Raw genomic sequence first — 26,691 nt, 5'->3', positions numbered from 1 at the left:
GAGGAGGATGACAAGGTACCAGAGACTACAGTCACCGTTGAAGAGGTTCCTTACGAAGAAGAGAAACCTGAGGAGATCCAGGAACTCCCAGAAGAGGTTCGCGTTATCGAATCCATCTCTGAAGACGGCAAACCAAAGAAGAAGAAGATCCGCACTCGTGTGATCAAGAAGGTCAAGGGAGACAAACAAGAAGTCACCAAGATCGAAACCGTCGAGGAGGATGACAAGTTACCAGAGACTACAGTCATCGTTGAAGAGGCTCCTTACGAAGAGGAGAAACCTGAGGAGATCCAGGAACTCCCAGAAGAGGTTCGCGTTGTCGAATCCATCTCTGAAGACGGTAAACCCAAGAAGAAGAAGATCCGCACTCGTGTCATCAAGAAGGTCAAGGGAGACAAACAAGAAGTCACCAAGATCGAAACCGTCGAGGAGGATGACAAGCCTTCTGAAACTACAGTCACCGTTGAAGAGGTTCCTTACGATGAAGAGAAACCTGAGGAGATCCAGGAACTCCCAGAAGAGGTTTGCGTTGTCGAATCCATCTCTGAAGACGGCAAACCAAAGAAAAAGAAGATCCGCACTCGTGTGATCAAGAAGGTCAAGGGAGACAAACAAGAAGTCACCAAGATCGAAACCGTCGAGGAGGATGACAAGCCTTCGGAGACTACAGTCACCGTTGAAGAGGTTCCTTACGAAGAAGAGAAACCTGAGGAGATCCAGGAACTCCCAGAAGAGGTTCGCGTTGTCGAATCCATCTCTGAAGACGGTAAACCCAAGAAGAAGAAGATCCGCACTCGCGTAATCAAGAAGGTCAAGGGAGATAAACAAGAAGTCACCAAGATCGAAACCGTCGAGGAGGATGACAAGCCTTCTGAAACTACTGTCACCGTTGAAGAAGTTCCTTACCAGGAGGAGAAACCTGAGGAGATCCAGGAACTCCCAGAAGAGGTTCGCGTTGTCGAATCCATCTCTGAAGACGGCAAACCAAAAAAGAAGAAGATCCGCACTCGTGTGATCAAGAAGGTCAAGGGAGACAAACAAGAAGTCACCAAGATCGAAACCGTCGAGGAGGATGACAAGGTACCAGAGACTACAGTCACCGTTGAAGAGGCTCCTTACGAAGAAGAGAAACCTGAGGAGATCCAGGAACTCCCAGAAGAGGTTCGCGTTGTCGAATCCATCTCTAAAGACGGCAAACCAAAGAAGAAGAAGATCCGCACTCGTGTGATCAAGAAGGTCAAGGGAGACAAACAAGAAGTCACCAAGATCGAAACCGTCGAGGAGGATGACAAGCCTTCTGAAACTACTGTCACCGTTGAAGAAGTTCCTTACCAGGAGGAGAAACCTGAGGAGATCCAGGAACTCCCAGAAGAGGTTCGCGTTGTCGAATCCATCTCTGAAGACGGCAACCCAAAGAAGAAGAAGATCCGCACTCGTGTGATCAAGAAGGTCAAGGGAGACAAACAAGAAGTCACCAAGATCGAAACCGTCGAGGAGGATGACAAGCCTTCTGAAACTACTGTCACCGTTGAAGAAGTTCCTTACGAAGAGGAGAAACCTGAGGAGATCCAGGAACTGCCAGAAGAGGTTCGCGTTGTTGAATCCATCTCTGAAGACGGCAAACCCAAGACGAAGAAGATCCGCACTCGTGTGATCAAGAAGGTCAAGGGAGATAAACAAGAAGTCACCAAGATCGAAACCGTCGAGGAGGATGACAAGCCTTCTGAAACTACTGTCACCATTGAAGAAGTTCCTTACGAAGAGGAGAAACCTGAGGAGATCCAGGAACTCCCAGAAGAGGTTCGCGTTGTTGAATCCATCTCTGAAGACGGCAAACCAAAGAAGAAGAAGATCCGCACTCGTGTGATCAAGAAGGTCAAGGGAGACAAACAAGAAGTCACCAAGATCGAAACCGTCGAGGAGGATGACAAGCCTTCTGAAACTACTGTCACCGTTGAAGAAGTTCCTTACGAAGAGGAGAAACCTGAGGACATCCAGGAACTCCCAGAAGAGGTTCGCGTTGTCGAATCCATCTCTGAAGACGGCAAACCCAAGACGAAGAAGATCCGCACTCGCGTAATCAAGAAGGTCAAGGGTGACAAACAAGAAGTTACCAAGATCGAAACCGTAGAGGAGGATGACAAGCAACCAGAGACAACAGTGACGGTGGAAGAAACAGATCTGAAGACTCCATTTGATGGCAAAGTGAAGCTTAAGAAGAGAGTCATTGTGCAAAAGCCTGAAGATGAGGAAACCGTGGTCGAGTTACCTGAAAGAAAATCTGTTATTCTCTCAGAGAAAGAAGATGGTACTCCCACAAAGACAGTTGTGAAGACACGTATCATCAAGAAGATCAAGGGCGCTAACATGGAGGTAACTAAGATTCAAACTGTAGAGGAGTACGAGAAGGAGCCAAAGACAAAGGTGACAGTGGAGAACTTTGAGTTGCCCTTCCCTGAGCTTCCAGAGGAAAAGCTCTCCGAGGTGACGGTTCTGCCCGATGAGGTACTGGAATCTGAAACTGTAGACGAAGAAGGTGCGCCGAAGATTGTGAAAACGAAGAAACGTGTGATCAAAAAGCCAACAAGTGACAAGACAGAAGAGGTTACGCAGATTGATATCATTGAACAAGATGATGCGGAGCCGATCTATTCGATTTCGGTAACCGAACAGCCTATAACCGAGTCTAGGCCAGAGGACAATAAGTCTTTGGAACTACCGGAACAAGTGGCAGAACTGGAATACACTTCTCACGATGGAACCAAAAAGAAGAAGACCGTCAAGTCAAGAGCCTTCAAAAAGAACCTCGACGATAAACTCGACGAAGTGACAACGGTACAGACAGTCGTCGAAGACGACAAGGAACCCTTGACAACAGTGCAAGTGGAGGTTGTGCCTGCGGAGGACTTCACCCCTATACCGATTGAGGAATTGCCGGAGGAGACAACCTTTACCGAAGAGCTTGACAGCAACAAGAAACCAAAGAAGAAGACGACTAAAACGCGTACGTTTAAGAAACAGGGTCCAGAGGAAGAGGATCTGGAATATTTCCAGATACAAACCATCGAGGAAGAGGGCAAAGAGCCCTATTCGTTGATACGGGTTGTAAGCGATGAAAATCTCTCTGATATCGCTGACATCATCGATATTAGTAAATGCGACGATGAAAAGGTTTCACCCAACAAACACAAACAAAAGCCACACAAAAAACCCAAGGGTAAGAACACAAAAAACACTATCTACACTATCCATCCAACACTCATTCTACATCACAAATTGAAGTATACGCTAAAACAATTTCTTAGTTTCCTTCAACATTTTATTCAGTTTAAAGTTTTCCTTAAAGTACTCTTATAGTTTACACCTGCCAATATTTAGATATGTAAATAACATATTTTCTTTAAACATTCCACACGAAACAAAAATAAAACACAACACACAACGAAAACACAGTGGAGAAACAAGCAAAGCCCGAAAACACAACAACAGAATACATAACGACATTCAAATCGGTACAAAACGAAGATGGAGAGACCACAATTGAAACCGAACAGAAACGAATCTCACAGGAGGAACAAGGCATCGTTGTTGAGGAGGTACTCAGTGATACCGAACCCATTCCAGAAGACACTACAACACCACAATCAACACCACACCTAGAAATTGTTGAAGTCAGCGAGACAACAGGTGATTTTTACTTAAAAAACAAACTATACTATATACAAAATACTCGTATACTCCATATACTATACCATAAGCCGCGTCTTAAAAAAAACAAAGGTCCTTCAGTCATTCAGTCGTTAGTTAAAAAATCAATCAATCACACTCTAAACATGAGAAAAACACTTCATATATTCTCACAAAATAATTACTAACACTGCACTTTTCTGTACGTGACATCTAAAAATTCTAGAAAACCAAAAACGAAATTACGTACATTTTTAATTGAAATGAAATCTCTAACCTAAACACAAACATTTTTTGTTACAAGCGTATGGTATAATTCTAAGCACTAAAACTTTGTGCCACACAAAGTTGGAAGGTGTTTTAAAGCATTATATAAAATGCAAATATAAGAGTGTACAAAAAAACATTAGTTTAGTTCTAACACAAAAAAACACACATAATTCTTTCTCGAAAACAGACCAACAGAACAACAAAGAGTACACTATCACAGAACCCGAAGATGTTGTAAGTGCAGCAGACTCAGGAGACGACAAAAAGAAACCTAAACAGAAAAAGAAACCCGCTACCAAGGCTCCCATTGAGGAGGAGACAATTGTAGAAGAGGAACAGGAGGAGGCTCCTATTGGGGAGACACTGACAGACGAGGGTCCTACAGGGGAGACGACACTGACAGAGGAGGGTCCTGGGGAAAAGACGGGGGCTAAGAAACGCAAACCAAAGAAATTAGTTGTCATAGAAGAGGGTAAGGTTGACGAGAGTCCTCCTACTGCTACTGCTGAAAAGAAAGATAAACCCAAGAAAAAGAAGGTCATCAAATCGAAACGCGATGATATGGATGCATACATACAATTCCTCATTCATCAGGAGATACCTAAGACAGTCCTTCCGGGATATCAGCGCACGGAAATGGAACTTCCGCAACGAGCTCGTCGTGATTCGTCCTTCAAGCAACCACAACCCATGAAGTTGACACCCATGAAAATCGAGAAAATCGAATTTAAACGTCCGAAAATGGTGGAAATCAGTTCCGTTGCAGAATTCCCGCAAATGCTGAAACTCAAAGCGCCCAAGCAACGCCCCGAGGTGGAGAAAAAGAAGAAACCCGAAGCATCGTTCAAGAACAAGAAACTCAAGAGTTGGATACGATTCATACCATTCTCTCCGTACTGCTTCCCGTATGTTCTGACCGAGCTGGAGACCCATCGGGAGAGTGGAGAACTTTCTCGTAATATTGAAGAGGCCGAAGAGGTTCTGCGGCTGCGCCCCAAGAAGTTTAAACATCGCAAACCTTCAAAGGCCGAGCTGGAGCAGCCCGATCTCGAAACCTTCGACTCTGAGGAGAGCCAACACTCGGATGAGGAACAACCCAAGCCCAAGTACAAGCGTGGAAAGAAGGTAAAGGTGGAAACTCCTGAGGAAATTCGTAAGCTCAAACTTGGCAAAGGCAAGATTCCACAGAATGTCGAAACCATCGAAGAAGTTCACTTGAAACCAGTGAAAATCGAGGGCCAAGAAGAGGGAATTGAAGAGAAACCTCAAAAGGCGGCTGAAGAGGAGGTGCCAAAGAAAAAGAAGTCCAAAAAGTCAGATAAACCTCAGGACTCACTCCACTTTGAACCCACAGAAATCACAGATTTCGAAAGAACTTTGGAACAACCTGAAGAATCGGAGACATCAATTGTTGAGGAAACTGAAACACTGGATAAACCCAAGCACAAGCGAAAGAAGAAGGTTACACCTACACCCGAAACAAATCTACACAAAATCACTCCCGGAAAGCCAAAGGATGTTGAAGAAACACCCGAGGACGATCTAAAGCTGCGTTATCGTCAAGGCGAAAGACCTGAGGATGTCCAGGAAGAGGTAAAACTGAAGCCTTTCTTCAAATATGATGTAGAGGAACTGGAACCAGAAGTCATTCCCGAGGAAGCATTGGAAACCCCGAGAAAACCCATCAAAGAACCAAAGAAAAAGCGCAAGATTAAGGTCAAGACTGATGTAGAAGAAAACACCATTGAAATTGTGGAAGTTTCACCGAAAGATAGTGATGAGAAGATCTACGAAATTACCATCACAAGTTCGGAAACAGTTCAGGATGACAGAAAACCCAAGAAAGCACTCAAAAAGAAGGTCAAACGCATGAACAAAGAAGAACTTGAGGAATTTGTGGCCGAAATCAAGAAAGAGCCCGAACAAAAGTTCTATGAAACCCGCACAGAAGACTTCTTTGAGGTGAAACTCACAGAACTACAGCCTGATGAGGAGGTTCCATCCGAAGAGAAGCCCAAAAAGCGTAGAATTCTCCATGAAAAGGGTAACGAAACGGAGATCCTAGAAATTGTGGAAAGTGTGCCTACTGAAGGCGAAGAACCTCTCTATGAAATAACCATAACCACAAGCGAAACAAAGGAGGAGGAATGTGTTTCTCCAGCTGCAGAAAAGCCCAAGAGGAAAACCAAGAAAATGAAAAAGGATGAACTTGATGCGTACATTCAGCAACTGATCAACGCAGAAATTCCCCTTACCGAGTTGGAGAAATACGAGAAAATCGATGTGGATGGCAAACCAAAGAAGGCCAAGAAACAAAAGCCAAAGCCCAAGGAAGAAGTCTATCCAGAAGGCGATTCACACCAAATCGGAGTCACGGAACACGAGCCCAAGGAAAAGCCAAAGGCCAAGAAACCCAAGGCCAAGAAAATCATCAAAGAAAAGGAAACTCTTGAAACGGAGGTAATTCCAGTGTACGATGAGTTCTTGATCAAGAAGATCGATTCGGAGCGGGCTCCCCAGGAAGAGGTTGAAGAGTCCGAGGAGGAAATCGTTCCCGAATTGGATGAAATCATTGCTGATCTACAGGAAACCCTTCCCATAGTTGTCCTCGAAGAGGAAGTGGAAACAGTGCCACTGGTATTGGAGGAAGTTGAACTCAAAGAGGAGAAAATCACCAAAAAGCGAAAGGTCAAGACCCGGAAGGGTTCCAAGCAGTATGAGATTGAAATCTTTGAAACCGAGGCACCCGAGGACACACCCGAAGAAGCAAAGGTCATCGTCATAACCACAGAAACAACAGAAGATACAACTGATGCTCCAGCAGAAGATAAGCCCGAGGCACCCAAGAAAACAGTGAAAAAGGTCAAGAAGGAAAAACTTAAGGAGTACATCGTCAAGGTTGTAGAAGAGGCACCTCTCGAATTGATTGCCGAGATATCTGAAGATTATACACCACTTCCAGAGAGAGATCAATCACCAGTGGATGATATAACCTCCTTTACCACAACAGTTATTGAAGAGGAGACTCTGCAAGAGGTTCGACCTGAAGAGGAGAAACCCGAAGAAGTTCGCAACCTTCCCAAGGATAAGAAAAAGAAATCGGAGAAGCAGAAAAAGGTGAAAATAACCGAAACGGAACCAGCACTTGCTCCAGAGGAAACAACTATCACAGAAGATATTGTATCTGTAACTGAAATAGATGAGACACCGCAAGCCGAGGAATATTCTGTGGAAGTCAAGGACTCTGCACCCAAGAAAACAAAGAAACCAGCCAAGAAACCAAAGGAGGTAGCCCCTGCCGAACCCATAAGTGAATATACAATTCGCGTGGAAGAATTGGCACCCGAAACAATCATCGAGGAAACAATCAATGAAGAGGGTAAGACTGTGGAACGTGTCGTAACCAAACGTAAGCTCAAGAAGAAGGCTGGACCCAAGGAATATCTCATCGAAGTGATTGAAACCTACGAAGAGAACAAACCCGAAGCTGAAGTCGTAGTCCAAACTACAGAAATCACATCAGCCACGGAGGAACAACCACAAGAGGAGCACAAGATCAAGATTGTCAAGAAAAAGAAGCCCAAGACCGAAAGTTTGGATAACTTTATCCAAGAACTCATTGAAGAGGATATTCCAAAGCCAGAACTGGAAGAATACCAAGTCACTGTAGATGAATCCAAACCATCGGAGGTGAAGAAACCCAAGAAAATCAAGAAACAACACAAGAAAACCACTCAAGTGGTGGATGGTGTGCCGACAACAGTTTACGAGGTTATCATCCAAGAGTTTGAAGTAGATCAGGAGGATCTTAAGCCATATGAAGTGGTAGAGGAGAGTGATCATGAAGACATCGAGGAAGCTCCCAAGGATCTGGAAATTAAGCTCGTTGAAGAGAAACCCAAGCCCAAGCCCAAGCCCAAGAAATCAGCAAAAATAAATGTTCTGGAAGAGGAAAAGGTAGAACCCATCATTCAAGACATCTCTGAAGTGGTTGAAGTCCGTGTCACCGAAGAGGATGGTGTTCCACAGAAGGTTGAGGTTCGAAAGAAGAAGGTCTCTAGGAAACAGGGACCCAAAGAACAGATCTTTGTGATCACAGAGACCATAACGAATGATGAACCTTTGTCGGAGATATCCATTGTAGAAATTACAGAGGAAGAACCCAAGGAGGATGTTCCAGAGCTCAAGGAAAAGAAACCCATCAAGAAACCCAAGAAACTGAAACCCGAAGAAGTGAAGGATTATGTGATTAATGTTCTCGAAGAATTTGTGGAGCCCTACAAGTTTGAGGAGCCCGTCATTGAGGACCTTTCGGAAACTGTGGAAATCACCAAAGTCACCGAAGAGGATGGCACTGAGAAGAAGGTTGAGGTCAAAAAGAAGAAGGTTTCGCGTAAACAGGGACCTAAGGAGCAGGTCTTCGAGATCACCGAAACCATCACGAATGATGAACCTCTGGCGGAGGTAACCATCATCGAAATTACCGAAGAAGAAAAACCGAAGGAAGCTGTTCCTGAAATCAAAGAAACGAAGCCCATCAAGAAACCCAAGAAACTCAAGCCAGAAGATGTCAAAAACTACATAATCAATGTGCTGGAAGAGTATGTAGAGCCTTATAAGTTTGAAGAGCTGCCAGAAGACGTTGAGAAGGTACAACCAATCATTGAAGACATCTCCGAATCTGTGAATGTTGTCAAGGTAACCGAAGAGGATGGCACACAAAAGAAGGTGGAAACAAAGAAAAAGAAGATTTCCAGGAAACAGGGACCCAAGGAGCAGATCTTTGAGATTACAGAAACTAAAACGAATGATGAACCTCTGGCGGAGGTAACCATAGTGGAAATTACAAAGGAAGAAAAGCCTGAGGAGCATGTTCCAGAGATCAAAGAAAAGCAGCCCATCAAGAAACCAAAGAAACTGAAACCTGAAGATGTAAAGAATTATGTGATCAACGTTCTTGAAGAATTTGTGGAACCCTACAAGTTTGAAGAATTTGAAAAGGAAGAACCCATCATTGAAGAACTTCGCGAAGTTGTGGAAATTACACAAGTCACGGAAGAGGATGGCATTCCAAAGAGGGTGGAAGTGAAGAAAAAGAAGGTTTCCCGTAAACAGGGACCCAAAGAGCAGATCTTTGAGATAACCGAAACCATTACAAATGACGAACCCCTGGCTGAAGTTTCCATTGTAGAAATTACAGAGGTAGAACCCAAGGAGGATGCTCCAGAGCTCAAGCAAAAGAAACCCATCAAGAAACCCAAGAAACTGAAGCCCGAAGAAGTCAAGGACTATGTGATCAATGTCCTTGAAGAATTTGTAGAGCCCTACAAGTTTGAGGAGCCCGTCATTGAGGACCTTTCGGAAACTGTGGAAATCACCAAAGTCACCGAAGAAGATGGCACTGAGAAAAAGGTTGAGGTCAAAAAGAAGAAGGTTTCGCGTAAGCAGGGACCTAAGGAGCAGGTCTTCGAGATCACCGAAACCATCACGAATGATGAACCTCTGGCTGAAGTTTCCATTGTCGAGATAACAGAGGAAGAAAAGCCTGAGGAAAAGGTGCCAGAGATCAAAGAAAAGAAGCCCCTCAAGAAGCCAAAGAAACTGAAGCCCGAAGATGTTCAAAACTATATCATCAACGTGCTGGAAGAGTTTGTGGAGCCACAGAAGTTTAAGGAGGAGTTGGAAGAATCCGATGTTCCAGAGGAAATTGTTGAAGTGAAACCGAAAACTCCAAAGCCAAAGAAACATACTAAGAAACCCGAGGAGAAGCAAACCATTCGCATTGAGGAACTTGTCCCTGAAACTGTCATCGAGGATATAATCAACGAAAAGGGTGAGGAGGTCAAGCAGGTCAAGACCACCAAGAAACTCAAGAAGAAGGATGGCCCCAAGGAGTACATCATTGAGATCACAGAAACTTATCAGGAGAACAATCCCGAGGCCGTCATTGAATTCACAACGACTGAAGTGCCCTCGGAGGAAACAACACCAAAGGATGCCGCAGTGGAGCAACCCGTGAAGATTGTTCAAAAGATCAAGAAGAAGAAACCTGTCAAGGACGATCTGGACAAGTACATCCAAGAGCTGATCGAACAGGAGATCACGAAAACTGAGCTGGAACAGTACGAGCCCACTGAGATGGATGACAAGCCCAAGAAGCCCAAAAAGAAGGTTAAGACACATCACAAGAAATCTGTCGATGTTGTGGATGGTTTACCGGTGACGATTCATGAGTTTAATGTCGAGGAAATCGAGCCAGAAGTGGAGAAACCCGAGGAGATAGAACTGCTCCCAGAGGATGTGCCGGAGCTGCCACAAAAGATAGAGGACTCTACGCAATATTTAGTCAATGTTTCGGATGAATTCTTGGAACCTCTGGAGGAAACTCCCGAAGAAAAACCCAAGCCCACAAAGAAGGAAAAGCCACAGAAAAAGAAAAAGGACAAAAAGGAGGAGCTTCCCGTTGTTCCCTTGGAGGAAATTGAACAGACCGTTGAAGTTGTCGAGCAACCCGATGAGGAGGGCACCATCAAAGAGGTGACCATCAAAAAGCGCAAGGTCTTGCGCCGCAAGGGTTCCAAGGAGCAGGTCTTTGAGATCACAGAAACCACCACCGGTGAGGATCAACCTATTGCTGAGGTGACGGTCACTGAAGTGACCGCCGATGAGGTGGAAATCACCGAAGAAAAACCCAAACCAGTGAAGAAGAATCTCAAGAAGCCAAAGCAATTGCAGAAGGATGAAATTGAGGAATATGTCATCAATGTTATTGAGGAATTCGTGGAGCAGGCCCCGATTGAAACTGTAGAAAGTGAGCCAGAAGAAATTCTGGAGGAAAAGCCCAAGAAAACAAAGAAAGTACCCAAGAAATATACAGTCACTGAAACAGATGAAGAGGCGGACGTGCAGAAACCTGAAGTACCAAAGGAAACTTTCGTGGAAACTATGGAAATAGTTATTGAAAAGCCGGAGGAAACTCCAGCCTATACAATCGGTGTTACAGAGGAAACTTCCGTAGAAGAAAAACCCAAGCCAAAGTCCAAAAAACCATCGAAACCTAAGACTCAAAAGCAACCCTCACAAGAGGAATCCCCAGAGTATCTCGTGAAAGCCACTTCCGAGGAGCATGTGCCCGAAGAAGACTTCCCCGAACACACAACCATCGTTCTAGACTCGGAAGAGCCAACGCCTTTGGAGGCACCAACCTTCCAGATCCAGGAACTTCAAACGGAGGCTGTGGAACAGCAAGTCACAGACGACAAAGGAGAAACCACCAAGCAGACTGTCACAAAGCGAAAGATCAAGAAGCAGGTGGGTCCCAAGGAGGAGATAATTGAAATTGTCGAGACCACGAAGGAGGGAGAAACACCCGAATACGAGGTCATAGTGCACACCGAAGAGGTGGAACCTATAAAGGAAGACATACCAAAGGAAGAGGCACCCAAGAAGGTTAAGAAAACAAAGAAGGTCCCCAAGGACGACCTTCACGATTATATTCAAAAACTCATCGAGCAGGACATACCCAAAACGGAGTTGGAAAAGTACGAAAAGATCGACTTGGATGAGCCGGTCAAAATGAAAAAGAAACCCGTAAAAAAGGTCAAAGTTCGGGAGGAAATACCCACCGAAAAACCACAAGAATCCGAAGAAGAAACATCCGCTCCCGAGGAAGATCAACCAAAGGCAGAGGAGACCAAGGAAGAACCAAAACTAAAGATCACTGTGCGCGAGTTTTCACCGGAGAAGCCCGAAGAAAAGACCTTTGAAATCGTCGTGCTCGAGGAGACAGTAGAGATTCAGAAGTTGCCGGATGAGGAGGGTAAAATCAGGGACAAGGTTGTCAAAACTAAGAAAATTAAGCAGAAAAAGGGTCTCCAAGAGATAGTTCACGATATTGTCGAGGTCACAGATGCAGATACAAATGAATCTGAGATAACAGTCACCACGACAACTCCATCGGAGGAAACCGTAGATGTGGAGCCTGTGGTTAAGCAGAAACGTACCAAAAAGATGAAAAAGGATGATGTTGAGGACTTTATCAAGGCTGTGATTGAGGAGGAAGCACCGAAACCCATCGAACCAGAAGCTGTTGTGGCTGTCGCAGAGGAGACTCCCTCGAAACCTACGCCAGAAAAGCCCAAAAAGAAGGCCAAGAAGGAAAAGCCAGCCGCTGTAGAGGAGGACAAACCAGAACAAGAGAAAATCTCCGTTGTAGAGAGTGTGCCAGAGGAAACGCCTCAACTAGAAGAGGATGTCTTTACTGTGGAGGTTTCCGTTCCGATTGTAGAAGAACCTGAACTTGAGATCCAACAAACGGAGGAAGCTCCAAAGCCTGAAAAGAAAAAGAAGCCAAAGGCAAAGGTAGTCGTTGCTGAGGAAGAACCCAAGGCAGAAACACCTGAAGAGCCTCTAGAAGTTATAGAAATCGAATCTGAGCCTGAGAAACCAGAAGATCAAACATTCAGCATCTCCATCAAGGAGGAAACCGCATCCGAGGAAAAACCCACAAAGAAAAAGACAACCAAGAAGCCACACGAAGCCCCCGAGACCACACCACTTGAATCCTATGAAATTTCCATCAAGGAAAGTTCCCCAGAACCGCTGGAAGAAAAACCATTCACCATCGAAGTCATCGAAAGCGAACCGGAGGTCAGGGAGACCACAGATGAAGCTGGCGAGACCCACAAGGAGGTCACCACCAAACGCAAGATCAAGCGACCTGATGGCGAGGGTGAAATTGAAATCATAGAAGTCCTCAGGGATGATCAGCCTGAAGCGGAAATCACAATTGTGGAATACGAGCCCGAAGCACCCGCAAAGCAGGATGAGAAGCCCAAGGAACCCAAAAAGAAAACCAAGAAGGTGAAGAAGGACGATATCCATGACTACATACAAAAGCTCATTGATATGGAAACGCCCAAAACCGAGTTGGAGAAGTATGAGAAATTCGATTTTGAACCGACAGTCAAGGATACACCAACGGAGAAACCCATTGAAGTGATGGAAGAAGCTCCCGTGGGCAAGCCAAAGAAGGACAAGAAACCGAAACACAAAGAAGCGCTGAAGGAAGCGTCTCCTGTTCCCGAAGAACTGGCACAGGTGAAGATCGTCGAGGTTGAAGCTCCTGTAGAGCCTGTCCTGCCCGTTGAGATTGTTGAGGTCCAGCCGGAGGAGGTTCAAATCCAGGAGATTGTCACGGAAGAGGGAAAACCCATCCAGGAGAAGACCACCAAGCGGGTACTGAAGAAAAAGGGACCCAAGGAAGATACCACATACAAGATAACAACCATTGAAAGTGAGGATAATGACTCCGTGATGGTTATTGTCGATGAGGAGCCACAGCCAGAGGCAGTCGTTGTGCCAGTGGAAGAACAGCCCGAAGAAAACGAAACGAAACCCAAGCCGAAGCCCAAGAAAACAGTCAAGAAGGTAAAGAAGGAGAATCTAGATGATTATGTTAAGAAATTAATAGAAGAGGAAACACCAAAAGAAACTCCTCAAGAGTTAGTAGAAGAGGTTCAGCCAGTAGTGGAAGAAGTTCTTCCGGTAGCAGAGGAATCTCTTCCAGTAGAGGAAGTTCCCGACTCAACCAAACCCCAAACAAAGAAACCAAAGACCCAAAAGAAACCCAAGACAGAGACAGACGAACCCACAGAGCAGACGACATACGTGACGACTGTAGAGATACCCAAAGACGATGAGGAAGAGAGCACACCAACAACAACAGCAACACCGATACATGCACAAGAATCACATGAACCCGAGGACACAGCCACTGCACAAATTACACCGCAAGATGAGGCTACAACAGCACAGAAAACAATTAAACATAAACAGAAAACAAAACCCGAAACACACAAAGATATCGTAGAGCCAACAACAAGTAAGTTCGCGTCCGCCCCCCACACACAAAACTCAAAAGAAATCTTCCCCGACCTTTCGCCGGCGCCAAAGCAGCACCATTATTTCTGCGTCTTTGAAGCCTTTTATGCTCCGTTTTTCCGTGTCTTTTGCTCCGTTTTGTCCATGTATATTGCTCCTTTTACGCTCCCCCTTTCTCCCTGTTCTGTTGCTCCTTACATGCTGCTGTTATGTATCCCTTGTAGATTGCTTTCTTTATTTCTAAACATTTTATTCCTTTTGCGCTCCACTTTTACCATGTCTTTTGCAGCTCTTTCACTGCCCTTTTCCCGTGACTTTTGCTGCTCTTTTATTCCAACTTTTTCTATATCTTTTGCCCTTTTTTATGCTCCGATTTTTTATCGCTCTCTCCTTTTTATTAAGTCTTTTTCTGCTCCTGTTGCTCCCGTTTTTTCCTGTGTCTATTGCTCCGTTTTTGCTCCTTTGTGACAATTGTCTTTTCACGCCTGTCCGCCTTTAAAAATTTCTCTCTCTTGCTGATGATCTTTCAGATGAATTATCTTCTTCCCTACAACCCCCCACTCCAACACAATAACACGAATATTAATACCCTGTTTGCATGAGTGTTCATACATTTTAATACATCTTTGAATTTATATTTACTCTCTTTTTATCCACTAAAATCTAACTCCATCTTTCAGCTAATCCTCTGTACAAAATGCCATCTTTCACCCCCAAAATCCTTTGTAAAATATATAACTTCCATCTTTCAGTTAACACATCCTTAAAGCCTTTGTATAAAAACATGTTCAATCCTTCTGTAAATATATTTATCTGTATCTCTGTAAATATAGCCTACAAAAATGTATTATGTCTTTCTGTCCAACGTTATCAACGATTTTTTGCTTGCTTTCTGGCAAAAGCAATGCACGGTACCCGCCCTCCAAATGGATATTGATCCCGGTTGATCATTTTCGCACCTCGTTAAGAACATAATTTATTTAAATTTTAATGAATTTTCCATACAGGTGAAGCAACAGAGGTACACAAAGACTATCAAATCAACATTATTCATGAGGAGCCCATCGTCGAAGAGGAGGAGGAGCCCGAGAAGATCCATGAGATACGCGTAATCGAAGAAGTCTCAGAGATTGAGGAATCCCAACCCATTATTGAGGAAGTGGAGGAAGAGGAGGAGCAACCCATCGCCGAAGACCAACCCGAGGATGTCACCAAACCCAAGACCAAAAAGAAAAAGATTATCAAAAAGAAGACCGATGATCATGATGAGATTATCCGCAAATTGCTGGAGCAAGAGATCGAGAAAACAGAGCTAGAAAAGTACGAGAAAATCGATTTCGACCTGCCCAAGAAACTGAAACCAGAATTCGCGAACCTCGAACCTATGAAAATCGTTCAAAAGGATCAGAAACCCACGAAAGTGACGATTGTAGAGGCCGCCGAGGTACCGAAACAGGTGAAGCTAAAGCCTGGCAAACGCAAGGAAAAACCCACCGAAGAGCAGTCCGTACAGTTGCCCAAATTCCGTCTCAAGACCCGCATGGTCACGGTAGAATATCCACCGGCGCCATTGATACCCAAGCTAACCGAAATTGGAGCCACAAAGGACAATGGTGAGCTCTCCCGCAACATCGAAGAGGCTGAGGAGGCGCTCAAGTTCAAGAAACCAAAGACCAAGAAGATCAAAAAGATCAAGGACGACCTGGAGAAGGTTGAGCTAGAGAAGTACGAGAAGTATGTCAGCAGCGAGGAGGAGTCCGAGGAGCCGAAGCCCTACCAGAAGCCAGAAAAGACTCCCAAGCCCGAGGAGAAGCAAGAAGAAGTAAAAATAAAGCTTGGAAAGGGCAAAAAGAAGCCCAAGGAGGAGGAACAGTCAGAGAATGTTACCCTCAAGAAGATTCCACAGAAGACACAGGAAGTCGAAGAGGAAGTGGAACTCCAGCGCAAGCCCAAGGAAGTCGTTGTGGTCGAGGAACAGCCCAAGGAGCCCAAGGAAGGACACTTTGAGGTGCCAGCCTTCCAGCCCGTAGACTTTGAAACTTCGGAATATGTGCCCGAGGAACTGGAACCCATTGAACATCCCGAAAAGCCCGAGAAACCAAAGAAACCCACAAAGACCAAGTACAAGCCCAAGGATAAGTCCAAACCAGAGCCGGAAACAATTATCTCAGAGATTGTGCCAGGTGTGCCCAAGGAAGAAGAGGAGGTACCCGAACAGGAGGTCAAGTTCCGCATTCCCGAAAGTGAAGCTCCAGAGGAGACCGACTCTCAAATCAAACTGAAGCCAGTGCCAAAGGTGCCAGAGGCTGAGGCACCCGTTGAGGCGGCCATCGTCCAACAAAAGGAGGAGGAACCCAAAGCAGAAGAGATTCCAGAGATTCCCCAAGAGGAAGCCAAGAAAGCAAAGAAGCCCAAGGCCAAAAAGGTACAGCCAAAGGAGGAGGAGGTCACCGAGGAAGTTCCGCAAGAGTTTGAGGTCTCCGTGAAGGAGGAAGAGGCCCCAGAGGAGGTTCCCATTGAAGAAGAAAAGCCCAAGGAGGTTAAGATAAAGCAAAAGAAACCCAAGGAGGCGCCTGTAGCCCAAGTGGAGGTCACGGAGGAGGCACCGCAGCCTGAGGAAGTGCCCGAAGAGATTCCCGTCGAGTACAAAATCACAACCACAGTCCTGGAACCCGAAGAGGCGCCCAAGGAGCACAAGGTACGTGTCATCGATTCCGATGAACGCCACGAAACCACCGAAGAAGTCATCGAAGAGAAGGTTGTGACGCGCCGCAAGAAACCAAAGCCACAGCAACCCGAAGAGTACGAGGTCACGCTGCAAGAGCCACAGGTGCAAGAACCAGAGGTTGAAGAGGTCACCGCCGAGGTCACCATTCCCGTGGAGAAACCTGTCGAGGAAACGGAGGAGTTCCAAGTTGAATTGAAGCTCACAGAACCCACACCCGAAGAACCTGCGCCCCAAGAGATCAAGGTCAAGGAGAAGGCCAAGAAAAAACCTGCAAAGGAGGTCAAAGAAGATAAGATTGTGGTCGTGGAAGAGGAAAAGATACAACCTGTCGAAGAGGTGGAAACCGCAGTGGAGGAGAAACCAGAGGAAAAGAAAAAGACAAAGAAACCAAAGTCCTACGAATTCAGTGTCACAGAAACGGAAGCTCCCGTCGAGGAAAAGCCCGTGGAAGTGATCGAAGAAACTCCACAAGTAGAGGAGGAGAAGCCCGAAGAAAAGGTTATCGAGTCCTACGATTCATATGAAATCAAGGTCAAGGAAACAGAGCCTGAAAAGGTCACACCGGTTGAAGAACAACCCGAGGAGGAGGAAGCACCCGCCGAGGCAGTCTTCAAGCGTAAACCCAAACCCCAACCCGAAGCAGTGGAGGCCGAATTTGTTGTGACAGAACCCAAGAAAACGGAGGAAATCCACGTGGAAACTGAAATCAAACAAAAGAAGACCAAAAAACCAAAGAAAACCGAAGAGGCAGCCGCTGAATTGGAGATCAAGGTTGTGGAAACGGAGGCAGCACCCGAACTGCCCGAAGAAGTGCCCGAGGAAATCCAACCACAACTTGTGGAAAAGGAGGAAATTGTGGAAGAAAAACCACAAGAGTTCACGGTACGTGTCTCGGAAACGGAAGCTCCAGAGAAACCCGTCGAGGAGCCACAAAGTGAGGCACAGTTCACGGTCAAGAAGCGCAAGCAGTCGGTGACCTTTGCCGATGAGCCGGCCACAGAGATAATCATCAAGGAGACCCGACCCATCGAAGAGGTCACAGAGGAGGCCCAAATCAAGACCAAGAAACCGAAAAAGAAGGTCAAGGAAGTGGCCGCCGAAGAGCTAAAGATTCAAATCACAGAGGAAATTCCCGAGGAGGTTCCCATCATCGAAGAGGTCGAGGAAGTGGTCACTGAAATCAAGGAAGTTGTCGCTCCCAAGGTGGAGGATAAGACCTACACGATTGGCGTCACGGAAACGGAAGCTCCCGAGAAACCTGTCGAGGAGATTCCACAGGAGGAAGAGGTCGTTGTTGAACCAATTGTCGAAGAACCTGAGCCCCAAGTCTACCCAGAGCATAAGGTGAAGGTGATTGAGGAGACGCCAAGGGAAATTGTGGAAGAATCCATTGAGGAAGAGGTTAAGGTGATTCGCAAGAAGAAACCCAAGCCAGAGGTTAAGGAGGAACCCGAGGCCGCAGTCTCTATTCCCGCTCCAAAGCCCGTCGAAGAGGTTGAAGCTGTTTCCAGCATCACCATCGTGCCCGAACAACCCACCGAAGAAGAGGCCGCCGAACTCAAGATCACCATCATTGAAGAGCAGGCACCCGAGGTGGAGCTTGTCCAAGAGATTGAGGAAATCGAAGAGGTTCCCACAGTGGAGGAGCTGCCCGAGGAGCAAGTCACGCTGCAAAAGAAGAAAAAGAAGGTGCCAGTTGTTGCTCCCGAAGTGGTGGAAGAGCCCGAGGCAGAGTTTGTGTTGAAACCCAAGCCGGTCGTGGAAGAGGTCTCCGAGGAGGCCAAAATCAAGAAGAAGCCCAAGAAGGCAGCACCTGTGGAGGAGGCTGCCGCTGAGCTGCAGGTAACCATCACAGAAGAGGTGCCCGTCGAGCCAGAGCTGGTTCAGGAGATCATTGAGGAAATCGAAGAAGTGCCCGAAGAAGTACCCCAAGAGAAACCCAAAGAGTACAAGTTCGGCATTAAGGAGACCGAACCAGAGATTGAAGAGGTGGCAGAAGTGGCTCTTCCAAAGAAAAAACCCAAGGAAAAACCAGTCGTAGAAGAACCCGAAGCTGAGGTCACACTCAAACCCAAACCAAAGGTCGAAGAGGTGCAGGAAGAGGCAAAGATTGTCAAGAAAAAGCCCAAGAAGCCCGTGGAAGAAGTCGCCGCCGAAGAACTAACCGTCAAGATCGAAGAGGAGGTCATACCCGAACCCATTGTGGAAGAAGAAATCGTGGAGGAAGTGCAAATTAAGAAAAAGAAGGCACCCAAGGTGGAACCCGTACCCGAGGATATAGTGGATGCTGCTGTGATTAAACTCAAGAAACCCGAACCTGTCGAGGACGAAGAAGTGGTTGCTGAGGTCACACTAAAGCCCAAGGCGCCCAAGGAGATTCACGAAGAAGAATTCTCTGTGGATGTGAAGCTGCCAAGGGAAAAGACCGTCACCGAAGAGACCTCCGATCAAACAGTGCAACTGAAAAAGAAGAAAAAGCCACAGAAACCCGTAGAAGAAGCCGCCGATGAGTTGAAGCTGCAGCAAACGGTCGTGGAGGAGAGGCCCGTGGAAATCGAAGAGGAAGAAATCGTCGAAGAGGCCATCGTTATGCGCCGCAAGCCCAAGAAACCTTTCGAACCATCGGTGGAGGAGCATGAGGAAACCGAGTTTAGTCTCTCGTTCAAGAAGCCCCACACCATCACTGAGGGTGTGGAGGAGACGGGCACAGTCCTGAAGAAGCGCCCCGTGAAGCCACAAACCTTGGACGAGGCTGCCGCCGAGTTGTCCATCAAACGCCAGGAAGAAGAGTACGAAGAGGGCGAGGACATTGAGGAGTTTGTTGTCAGTGCCAAGGCCAAGAAGAAGCCTCTGCAAATCACCGAAGAGGACGAGGAAGCCTACACGGTCAAGAAGCAACTGCGCCGTAAGAAGGTGGACATTCCAGAGTATGGAGAAACCGAGAACGTGACCTTCCGTGCGAGAACAACAAAGACCAAGGAGGATGTCGATCAGGAGTTCAATATTGCTCTCGATTCCTATGCCGAGGAGGAGGTCTCAATGTCGGGCAAGATTAAGATCAAGAAACCCATCAAAAAGACCTACAATGAGGCTGCCGATGAGGCCAAGATCAAGATCATGCAGGACTATGATGATGGACAGGAGCAAATCATCGAAGAAATACGCGACGACGAGGATACCATCGATGAGGTGGAAGAACCCGAAGAGTACATGGTGGAAGAACTCCCACCAGACGAGGTGGACTTCAAGCTGAAGCCCAAGAAGCAGGCAAAGCCCAGCTATTCCGTGCAAGATGAGGAGGAGGAACAATTCCTAATTGGCATTCGTCAGCCCAAGCGAGATTCCATAACGTACGATGAGGATTCGCTCACATTCAAAAAGAAGCGAAAGGTTATACAACAACTGTACAATGAAGGTAAGTCTGCAGCTTCCATATCTCCCCACGGGGATAATGGTTATATAATGCTTTATTCGATCTGCTTATATGATATCACAGCGTGTGGCAAGGTAACAAATGTTTACCCAAAACAAAAACCAAAGAAATACTTTTGAGTGTCAGTAGCTAATGCATAACCAAACCCCCCACCCTACGCAATAATTGTGGCAATAAACAAACTTAATTGTTAAACTTTTTATTGGAATGAAAACTAAAATATTGTATCTCTTTCGGCACAGATGGAGCATCTCTGAATATCACCAGGGAAATGAATGTTGAAGGTAAGTTCCATCGAGAATTAAATACCCCCAAGAAAAGACTCAACTCTCCTCTCTTTTATAGAATCGGAAAATCCCAATATCATGTATTCGATATGCAATTACATTGCCGACAACGATGAGGCCATCAATCTGGTGGAAGGTGAAAAGGTCACTGTGGTGGGTCGCCACAGCTCCGAGTGGTGGTACGTGAAGAAGAGCATCACCGAGGAGGAGGGCTGGGTGCCCGCCCAATATCTAATGGAGCCCGAGGAGTATGCCCAATATGTGCAGAATAAACTTCACGAGAAGATTGACAAGCTGCCAGTGTTTGAACGTAAGTTAATTCATGTCTGATCCAAGGGAACGTTCAAAGTGTTCCTTGATCTTTAATGCAACTAAAAATCATTGTATCTGTCTTCGTTAATTGTTTAACTAACAAGCCAATCAATTGTTGTTTCGTTTTCTTGTGATTTTGTCATAATGCTAAGGTCCCGGACCCGAAGACAAGCCCATTGCCCCGCGTTTCATTGAGAAACTGCAGCCCATCCACACACCCGATGGCTACACGGTGCAGTTCGAGTGCAAGGTTGAGGGCAGCCCAAGGCCACAGATTGCCTGGTTCCGCGAGACGGCCATCATTAAGCCCTCTCAGGATTTCCAAATCTTCTACGACGATGATAATGTCGCAACTTTGATCATTCGCGAAGTGTTCCCCGAGGATGCTGGCAAATTTACGTGCGTGGCAAAGAATGCCGCTGGTTTCACATCCAGCACCACGGAACTGATTGTTGAGAGTCCACTGTCGGATCATGGCTCGGATGCCACTGCCTTGTCGCGTCGCAGCATGTCCCGTGAATCCTCACTGGCCGACATTCTAGAGGGTATACCACCCACCTTCTCGAAGAAACCCAAGGCCCAGTATGTCGATGAGAACACGAATGTGATTCTCGAGTGTCGTTTGGTGGCGGTACCAGAGCCTGACATTGTGTGGACCTTTAACGGCGAGGACATTGACGAGGAGGAGATCAAAAACATTCGAATTGTCACCGAATCCGATATGCACATGTACTGCAGCGTGGTGCACATAACCAAGGTGAAGAAATCACAAGAGGGTGTCTACGAGGTGATTGCCACGAACCGCGAGGGTGAGGCACGTCTGCCCATCACACTCAAGGTGCGCACCACTGAGAAGGAGGCGCCACAGATCCTCGAACCGCTGCGCAACATGGTCATACGTGAGGGCGAAAGTGTCGTGCTGTCCACGCACATTGTGGGCAATCCACCGCCAAAGGTTACATGGTATAAGGACGGAAAACCCGTAAAGAATGCCAAATCTGATAAGGATTTGCATACCTTAACGTTGATAACACCGAAAAAATCCGAAAAGGGCGAGTACACGGTAAAGGCTGTCAATCCTTTGGGCAGCGTGGAGACCACAGCAAATCTAACAATTGAAGGTAGGTTTTGTTTCATGTCTAAAAGGACAAATCTTGCTGTGGATTGTCTACTAATAGTTGTATTCTCTCCCCTTTTCCTGTAGAACCCACGAGTGGAAATGCAGAGCCGCCGCTATTCGTGGAACGTTTTGAGGAACAAAATGTCCCCCAAAAGGGTGAGATACGTCTACCCGCCAAGGTGTCAGGCAATCCAGTGCCCGAGGTTCAGTGGCTGTTCAACAATGCCCCACTGTTCCCTAGCGAACGCATTCAGCAGATCTACGATGGCGAAACTATCGAACTGATCATCAAGGATGCCAATCCAGAGACTGATTCCGGGGACTACAAGTGCATTGCCAGCAACCCGATTGGCAAGACATCGCACGGTGCACGTGTCATAGTGGAGGTCGATGAGGTGACATTTACCAAGAAACTAAAGAAAACTATCACCATCGAGGAGGTGCAATCGCTGACCCTCGAGTGTGAGACGTCGCATGTTGTCACCACCAAGTGGTTCTTCAACGGCAAGGAGCTCTCCGGCATGGATCATCGTGTGGTTGTCGAGGATGGAAAGACCCATAAGCTGGTCATTCGTAACACCAATCTACGCGACTCTGGCACGTATGTGTGCAAGGTTAAGAAGCAAGAGACAACCTCCACTGTGGAGGTACTGCAGCGTAAGCCCGACTTCATCAAGGTGCTCGAGGATTACGAGGTAACCGAGAAGGATACAGCCATTCTGGATGTAGAACTGACCACAGAAGCCACCGAAGTCATTTGGTTCAAGGATGGAGAGAAGATCACAATCGAAAATAAGAATGTGGAATTCATCAAGGATGGCAAATCCCGTCGTCTGGTCATTCGTGACACCACCATACACGATGAGGGCGAATATACCTGCAAAATCGAAGGCCATGAATGCTCCTGTGAGCTGACGGTCATTGAACTACCGCCCGAGATCATCCGTCCCTTGGAGGATGTCTCCGTTACAAAGGGTGAGAATGCCATCTTTGATCTGGAACTGAGCAAGGGCGATGCCCTAGTTAAGTGGTTCAAGAATGGCAAGGAATTGGTGTTCAATGAACGCATCCAACTGGCCATCGATGGCAAAAAGCAATCTCTACGCATAGTGAAGGCAAAGCCAGAGGATGCTGGGGAATATTCCATTCAAGTGGGTGAACAAACCTCAAAGGCGACGCTGACAGTGGAGGAACCGCTGGTGGACTTTGTCATCCGCCTGCCCGATGTCACTTTGGCCACCAAAACCACCGATGCCGAGTTCACTGTAGAGCTGTCGCAGCCCGATGTGGAGGTTACATGGTACAAAAAGGGTAAACCCATCAAACCCAATCCGAAACACGAGGTGTTTGTTGAGGGCACTGTCCGTCGGTTGGTCATCCATGATGCCAACGATGAGGATGCTGGCGAGATCAGCTGTGTGGCCGAGAATGTCACCAGCAGCACAAAGCTGTGCGTTGAAGAGCTCAAGCTGCCGCCCGTCATTACCTCTGACAAGGAGCAAACGCTGAAGGTAAAGGAGAACGATGATGCCACATTCACTGTCAAGTACACGGGCGGTGCACCGCAACCGGAGGCCATTTGGACCACTCGCAACGTTGTCATACCCAAGTCAAAGCGCGTTACACCAACAATTGATGAACAGTCCGCCACATTGACCCTGCGTAAGGTTGTCGACGATGATGAGGGCCAATATACGGTGAAGCTGGTGAATCCCGTGGGTGAGGCAGAGGCCAGTTTACATTTGGTTATTATGCGTAAGTACCAGCTGCCACTCACCCTTTGTTGCCAATACCCAAATCATAATTAAAATAAACCTTTTTTTCTGCGCAGGCAAACCCACGGCACCTGGCACACCACAGCCCCTGGAGGTGATGCATGACTCCATTACGCTGTACTGGAAGGCACCCGAGGATGATGGAAAGTCCGAAATCATTGAATACATTCTGGAATATCATGATGTTAAGGAAGAAAAGTAAGTGGCCCAATTTTCCAATTATTTTCGATACTAACTACAACCATTTCTACCCTCTGCAGATGGACTGAAATACGTAAAATCAAGGATACCACATATACAATTTCGAAGCTGAAGATTGACACGGAATATGTGTTCCGTTCGATTGCTGTGAATGAAGTGGGACCATCGCCGCCATCGCCACACTCGCCGCCCATTCGACTGGTGCCAAAGGTCGAAACGGAGGCACCCAGTGTACGCGAAGCACTGCAAGATCTGACGAGTGAACTCGACAAGGAGATCACATTGTCCTGCGTGTTTGGTGGCATTCCAGAGCCCAAGGTTGTGTGGAAGAGGAACGGAGAGGTGTTCGAGTCGACAAGTTTGCGCTACGAGAATCGTGTGGCCAAATACATTATCGAAAAGACAACAATTGAGACTGAAGCCACGTACACGTGTGTGGCTAGCAATGAGAGGGGCTCCGTGGAGACCTCCTGTAGACTGAAGCTGCAACAGAGGCCCGTCGTTGAGGTGGAGGACAAGTATCTGCAACAGAAGCTCCGTACGGGCAGCACACTGACCATTCCAGCAACGGTGCGCGGCTATCCACGGCCCACGGTCACATGGCACAAGGACACCATCGAGCAGAAGACCGTGTCCATAGAGACCACAGAGACTACATCCACGTATTCCGTGAAGAAATTGACACGCGAACACTCGGGCAAGTACAAGGTGACGGCCACCAACGAATCGGGCTCCTCGTATGTCGAGTGCACGGTCCAGGTGATCGATAAGCCCAGTCGCCCACAGTCCCTGGAGATTAAGGATGTGAAGAAGGACTCCATCATCTTGGAGTGGACACCACCGGTGGATGATGGCGGTCTGGACATCAACAAGTACACGCTGGAGAAGTGCGATGTCCAAAATAATGTGTGGATGAAGGTCTCTGACTTTGACAAGGACATTCATTCGTATGCCATTCAAAAGTTGTCCATAAACTCGCAGTACATGTTCCGTGTGGTGGCCGCCAATCCCATTGGTGAGTCGGAACCCACGGAATCGGAGACGGTGACGATAACCAAGAAGTTTGGTAAGCAAAAAGGAAAAAAGCACAAATCTTCTAAGAGATATTTAAATTCTATACTTTTTCTATCCCAGAAAAACCTTCACCCCCGCGTGGCCCCACCAACGTCTCTGGCATGAACGACACTTCCTTTACCCTGGCCTGGGAGCCATCGGAGAGCGATGGTGGCTCCAAGATACTCGAATATATTGTAGAGATCAGGGAAGAGACTGAAACCATCTACCGTTCGGTGGGCATTACCCTGGGCACTGTCACGAATATTCATGTGGAGAAGGTTCTGCGTACAAAGGGCTACTTCTTCAGGATTTATGCCCGCAATGAGGCAGGCACCAGCGAGGCATACGAGACCACAGAAAAGATTCTAGTGGGTCGTAAAATAAGTATGTTTATCCTACCTCAAGTCAAGACTTTCCTTTTGCTTATTTGCTTTTGCTTTTATACTTTAAACCCGCTTCTAATGCTTTTGCTGAAACTTCTAACAAACAGCTAATGAAAATGGTACGTGGCAAACACACACAAAAATCCATGAAAAGTAGAGCTAGTGTTTTCATTAATTAAATAATTTTCCCTGTCTGTGCAGCACCGCCATCGCCGCCACAGAATCTGCGAGCCCCAGATGTCACGAGCCGCAGTGTGACCCTCGATTGGGAGGTCCCAGCGCGCAATGGTGGCTCCGAAATTACAGGTAACTTGTGGCGAATTCTCTGCAGTTGAGTGCGGAATAAATATCTTCTCCCTTTAGGCTATTGCGTGGAGAAACGTTCATCGACATCAACGACCTGGACAAAGGTCATAACACTAGATGCACATCAGCTGCATTATACGATCGATAATCTGAAAGAGAAATGCGAATACTGGTTCCGTGTCTCGGCGGAGAATGAGATGGGTCTGGGTGCGCCAGCCGTCACCGAAAGCATATCCCTCAAGACACATGCCAGTGAGTAGTCTAAAAACTTTCATTATCTAATTCCTTTCTCTAATTTACACCTCACTCTCTCTCTCTCTCTTCGTAGCCGTTCCCTCACCACCCACTGCCCCACTGGAGGCGCGTGTTCTCGCTGCCAATGCTCACATATTCGAATGGGGTATACCCGAGTCAGATGGAGGTGCACCACTGCTCGGCTATCACATTGCCATACGTGACATGAAGAAGACCATGTGGATCGAGGTGGGTCGTGTGCCGGCGGGTGTGCAACGTTTCCAGATTCGTGATTTGCAAGAGAATCACGAGTACATGATACGCATATTCGCCAAGAATGAGATCGGTTTGAGTGAACCACTGGAATCGGAAGAGCCCTACAAGGTTATGACAGCAGGTAGGAGTCTAAAGAAGCTATTTATCTTGGAGAACATAAGTAATTGCCTTCCCCTTTTTGCTTTTGCAGGTCATGAAAGCCTACCCGATGAGCCACGCACAGAGATGAGCACTTGCAACACCTCGTCGTGGCTGAGGGATCATAACATGGATGCTGATATCCATTCATATGCTCGGGGTAGGCTCCTGCAACGCGATGAGTACTTCTTCAGGCTGTGGGCGCAAATACCCAGCAGCAGCAAAAAGAAGAAGAGCCTCAAATAAGCCTCAGCAAGAGAAAAAAACAAAAAACGACAACGAAAAGAAAAACTTTAGTCATAGTTTAAGCATATTTTCCCCTAAATTCCCCCCTTCCAACCCTTTGATTTTCTAGCTTTTTGTACTTTTGAATGAATGATGTAAGGATTGTTGTAATGATTGATTGAAGAAACTGCAAACCATTGTGCTGGCGATGCCCACACAGACGGGCCTGTGCGGTGTGCGCCACTCGAACGGAAAGTGCGAGCGAAGAAATGTATCTGAATGCTCGAGTGTCCGTTTCCCCCCACTGTGCCCCGCGTGTGGGCGTGGCACCAATGACATGTGCCATTACACGATCTACATATATAAAGAATATCCTTA

The 26,691-nt window shown here is 46.7% G+C and overlaps 1 protein-coding gene across 1 annotated transcript in view; it reads left to right on the top strand.

Moving 5' to 3' along the window:
* LOC117587160 (titin-like) overlaps nt 1–26,362 on the top strand; it is a gene marked incomplete at its 5' end in the record, with an annotated part of 29,142 nt that extends 2,780 nt beyond the window's left edge. Inside the window, 16 exons of the mRNA XM_034277666.1 lie at nt 4–3,217; nt 3,454–3,687; nt 4,145–13,840; nt 14,847–19,982; nt 20,243–20,284; nt 20,346–20,597; nt 20,752–21,720; nt 21,804–23,474; nt 23,551–23,692; nt 23,755–24,761; nt 24,830–25,135; nt 25,242–25,253; nt 25,336–25,440; nt 25,498–25,692; nt 25,769–26,071; nt 26,141–26,362. Coding sequence (XP_034133557.1) covers nt 4–3,217; nt 3,454–3,687; nt 4,145–13,840; nt 14,847–19,982; nt 20,243–20,284; nt 20,346–20,597; nt 20,752–21,720; nt 21,804–23,474; nt 23,551–23,692; nt 23,755–24,761; nt 24,830–25,135; nt 25,242–25,253; nt 25,336–25,440; nt 25,498–25,692; nt 25,769–26,071; nt 26,141–26,334 — 23,478 coding nt within the window. The remainder of the gene's footprint in view (nt 1–3; nt 3,218–3,453; nt 3,688–4,144; nt 13,841–14,846; nt 19,983–20,242; nt 20,285–20,345; nt 20,598–20,751; nt 21,721–21,803; nt 23,475–23,550; nt 23,693–23,754; nt 24,762–24,829; nt 25,136–25,241; nt 25,254–25,335; nt 25,441–25,497; nt 25,693–25,768; nt 26,072–26,140) is intronic.
* Nucleotides 26,363–26,691: the final 329 nt, after the last annotated feature.

This window comes from Drosophila guanche, unplaced genomic scaffold, assembly GCF_900245975.1.
Source record: "Drosophila guanche unplaced genomic scaffold, DGUA_6, whole genome shotgun sequence".
Taxonomy (NCBI): Eukaryota; Metazoa; Arthropoda; class Insecta; order Diptera; family Drosophilidae; genus Drosophila; species Drosophila guanche.
This window is presented reverse-complemented; position numbering and strand designations above follow the sequence as displayed.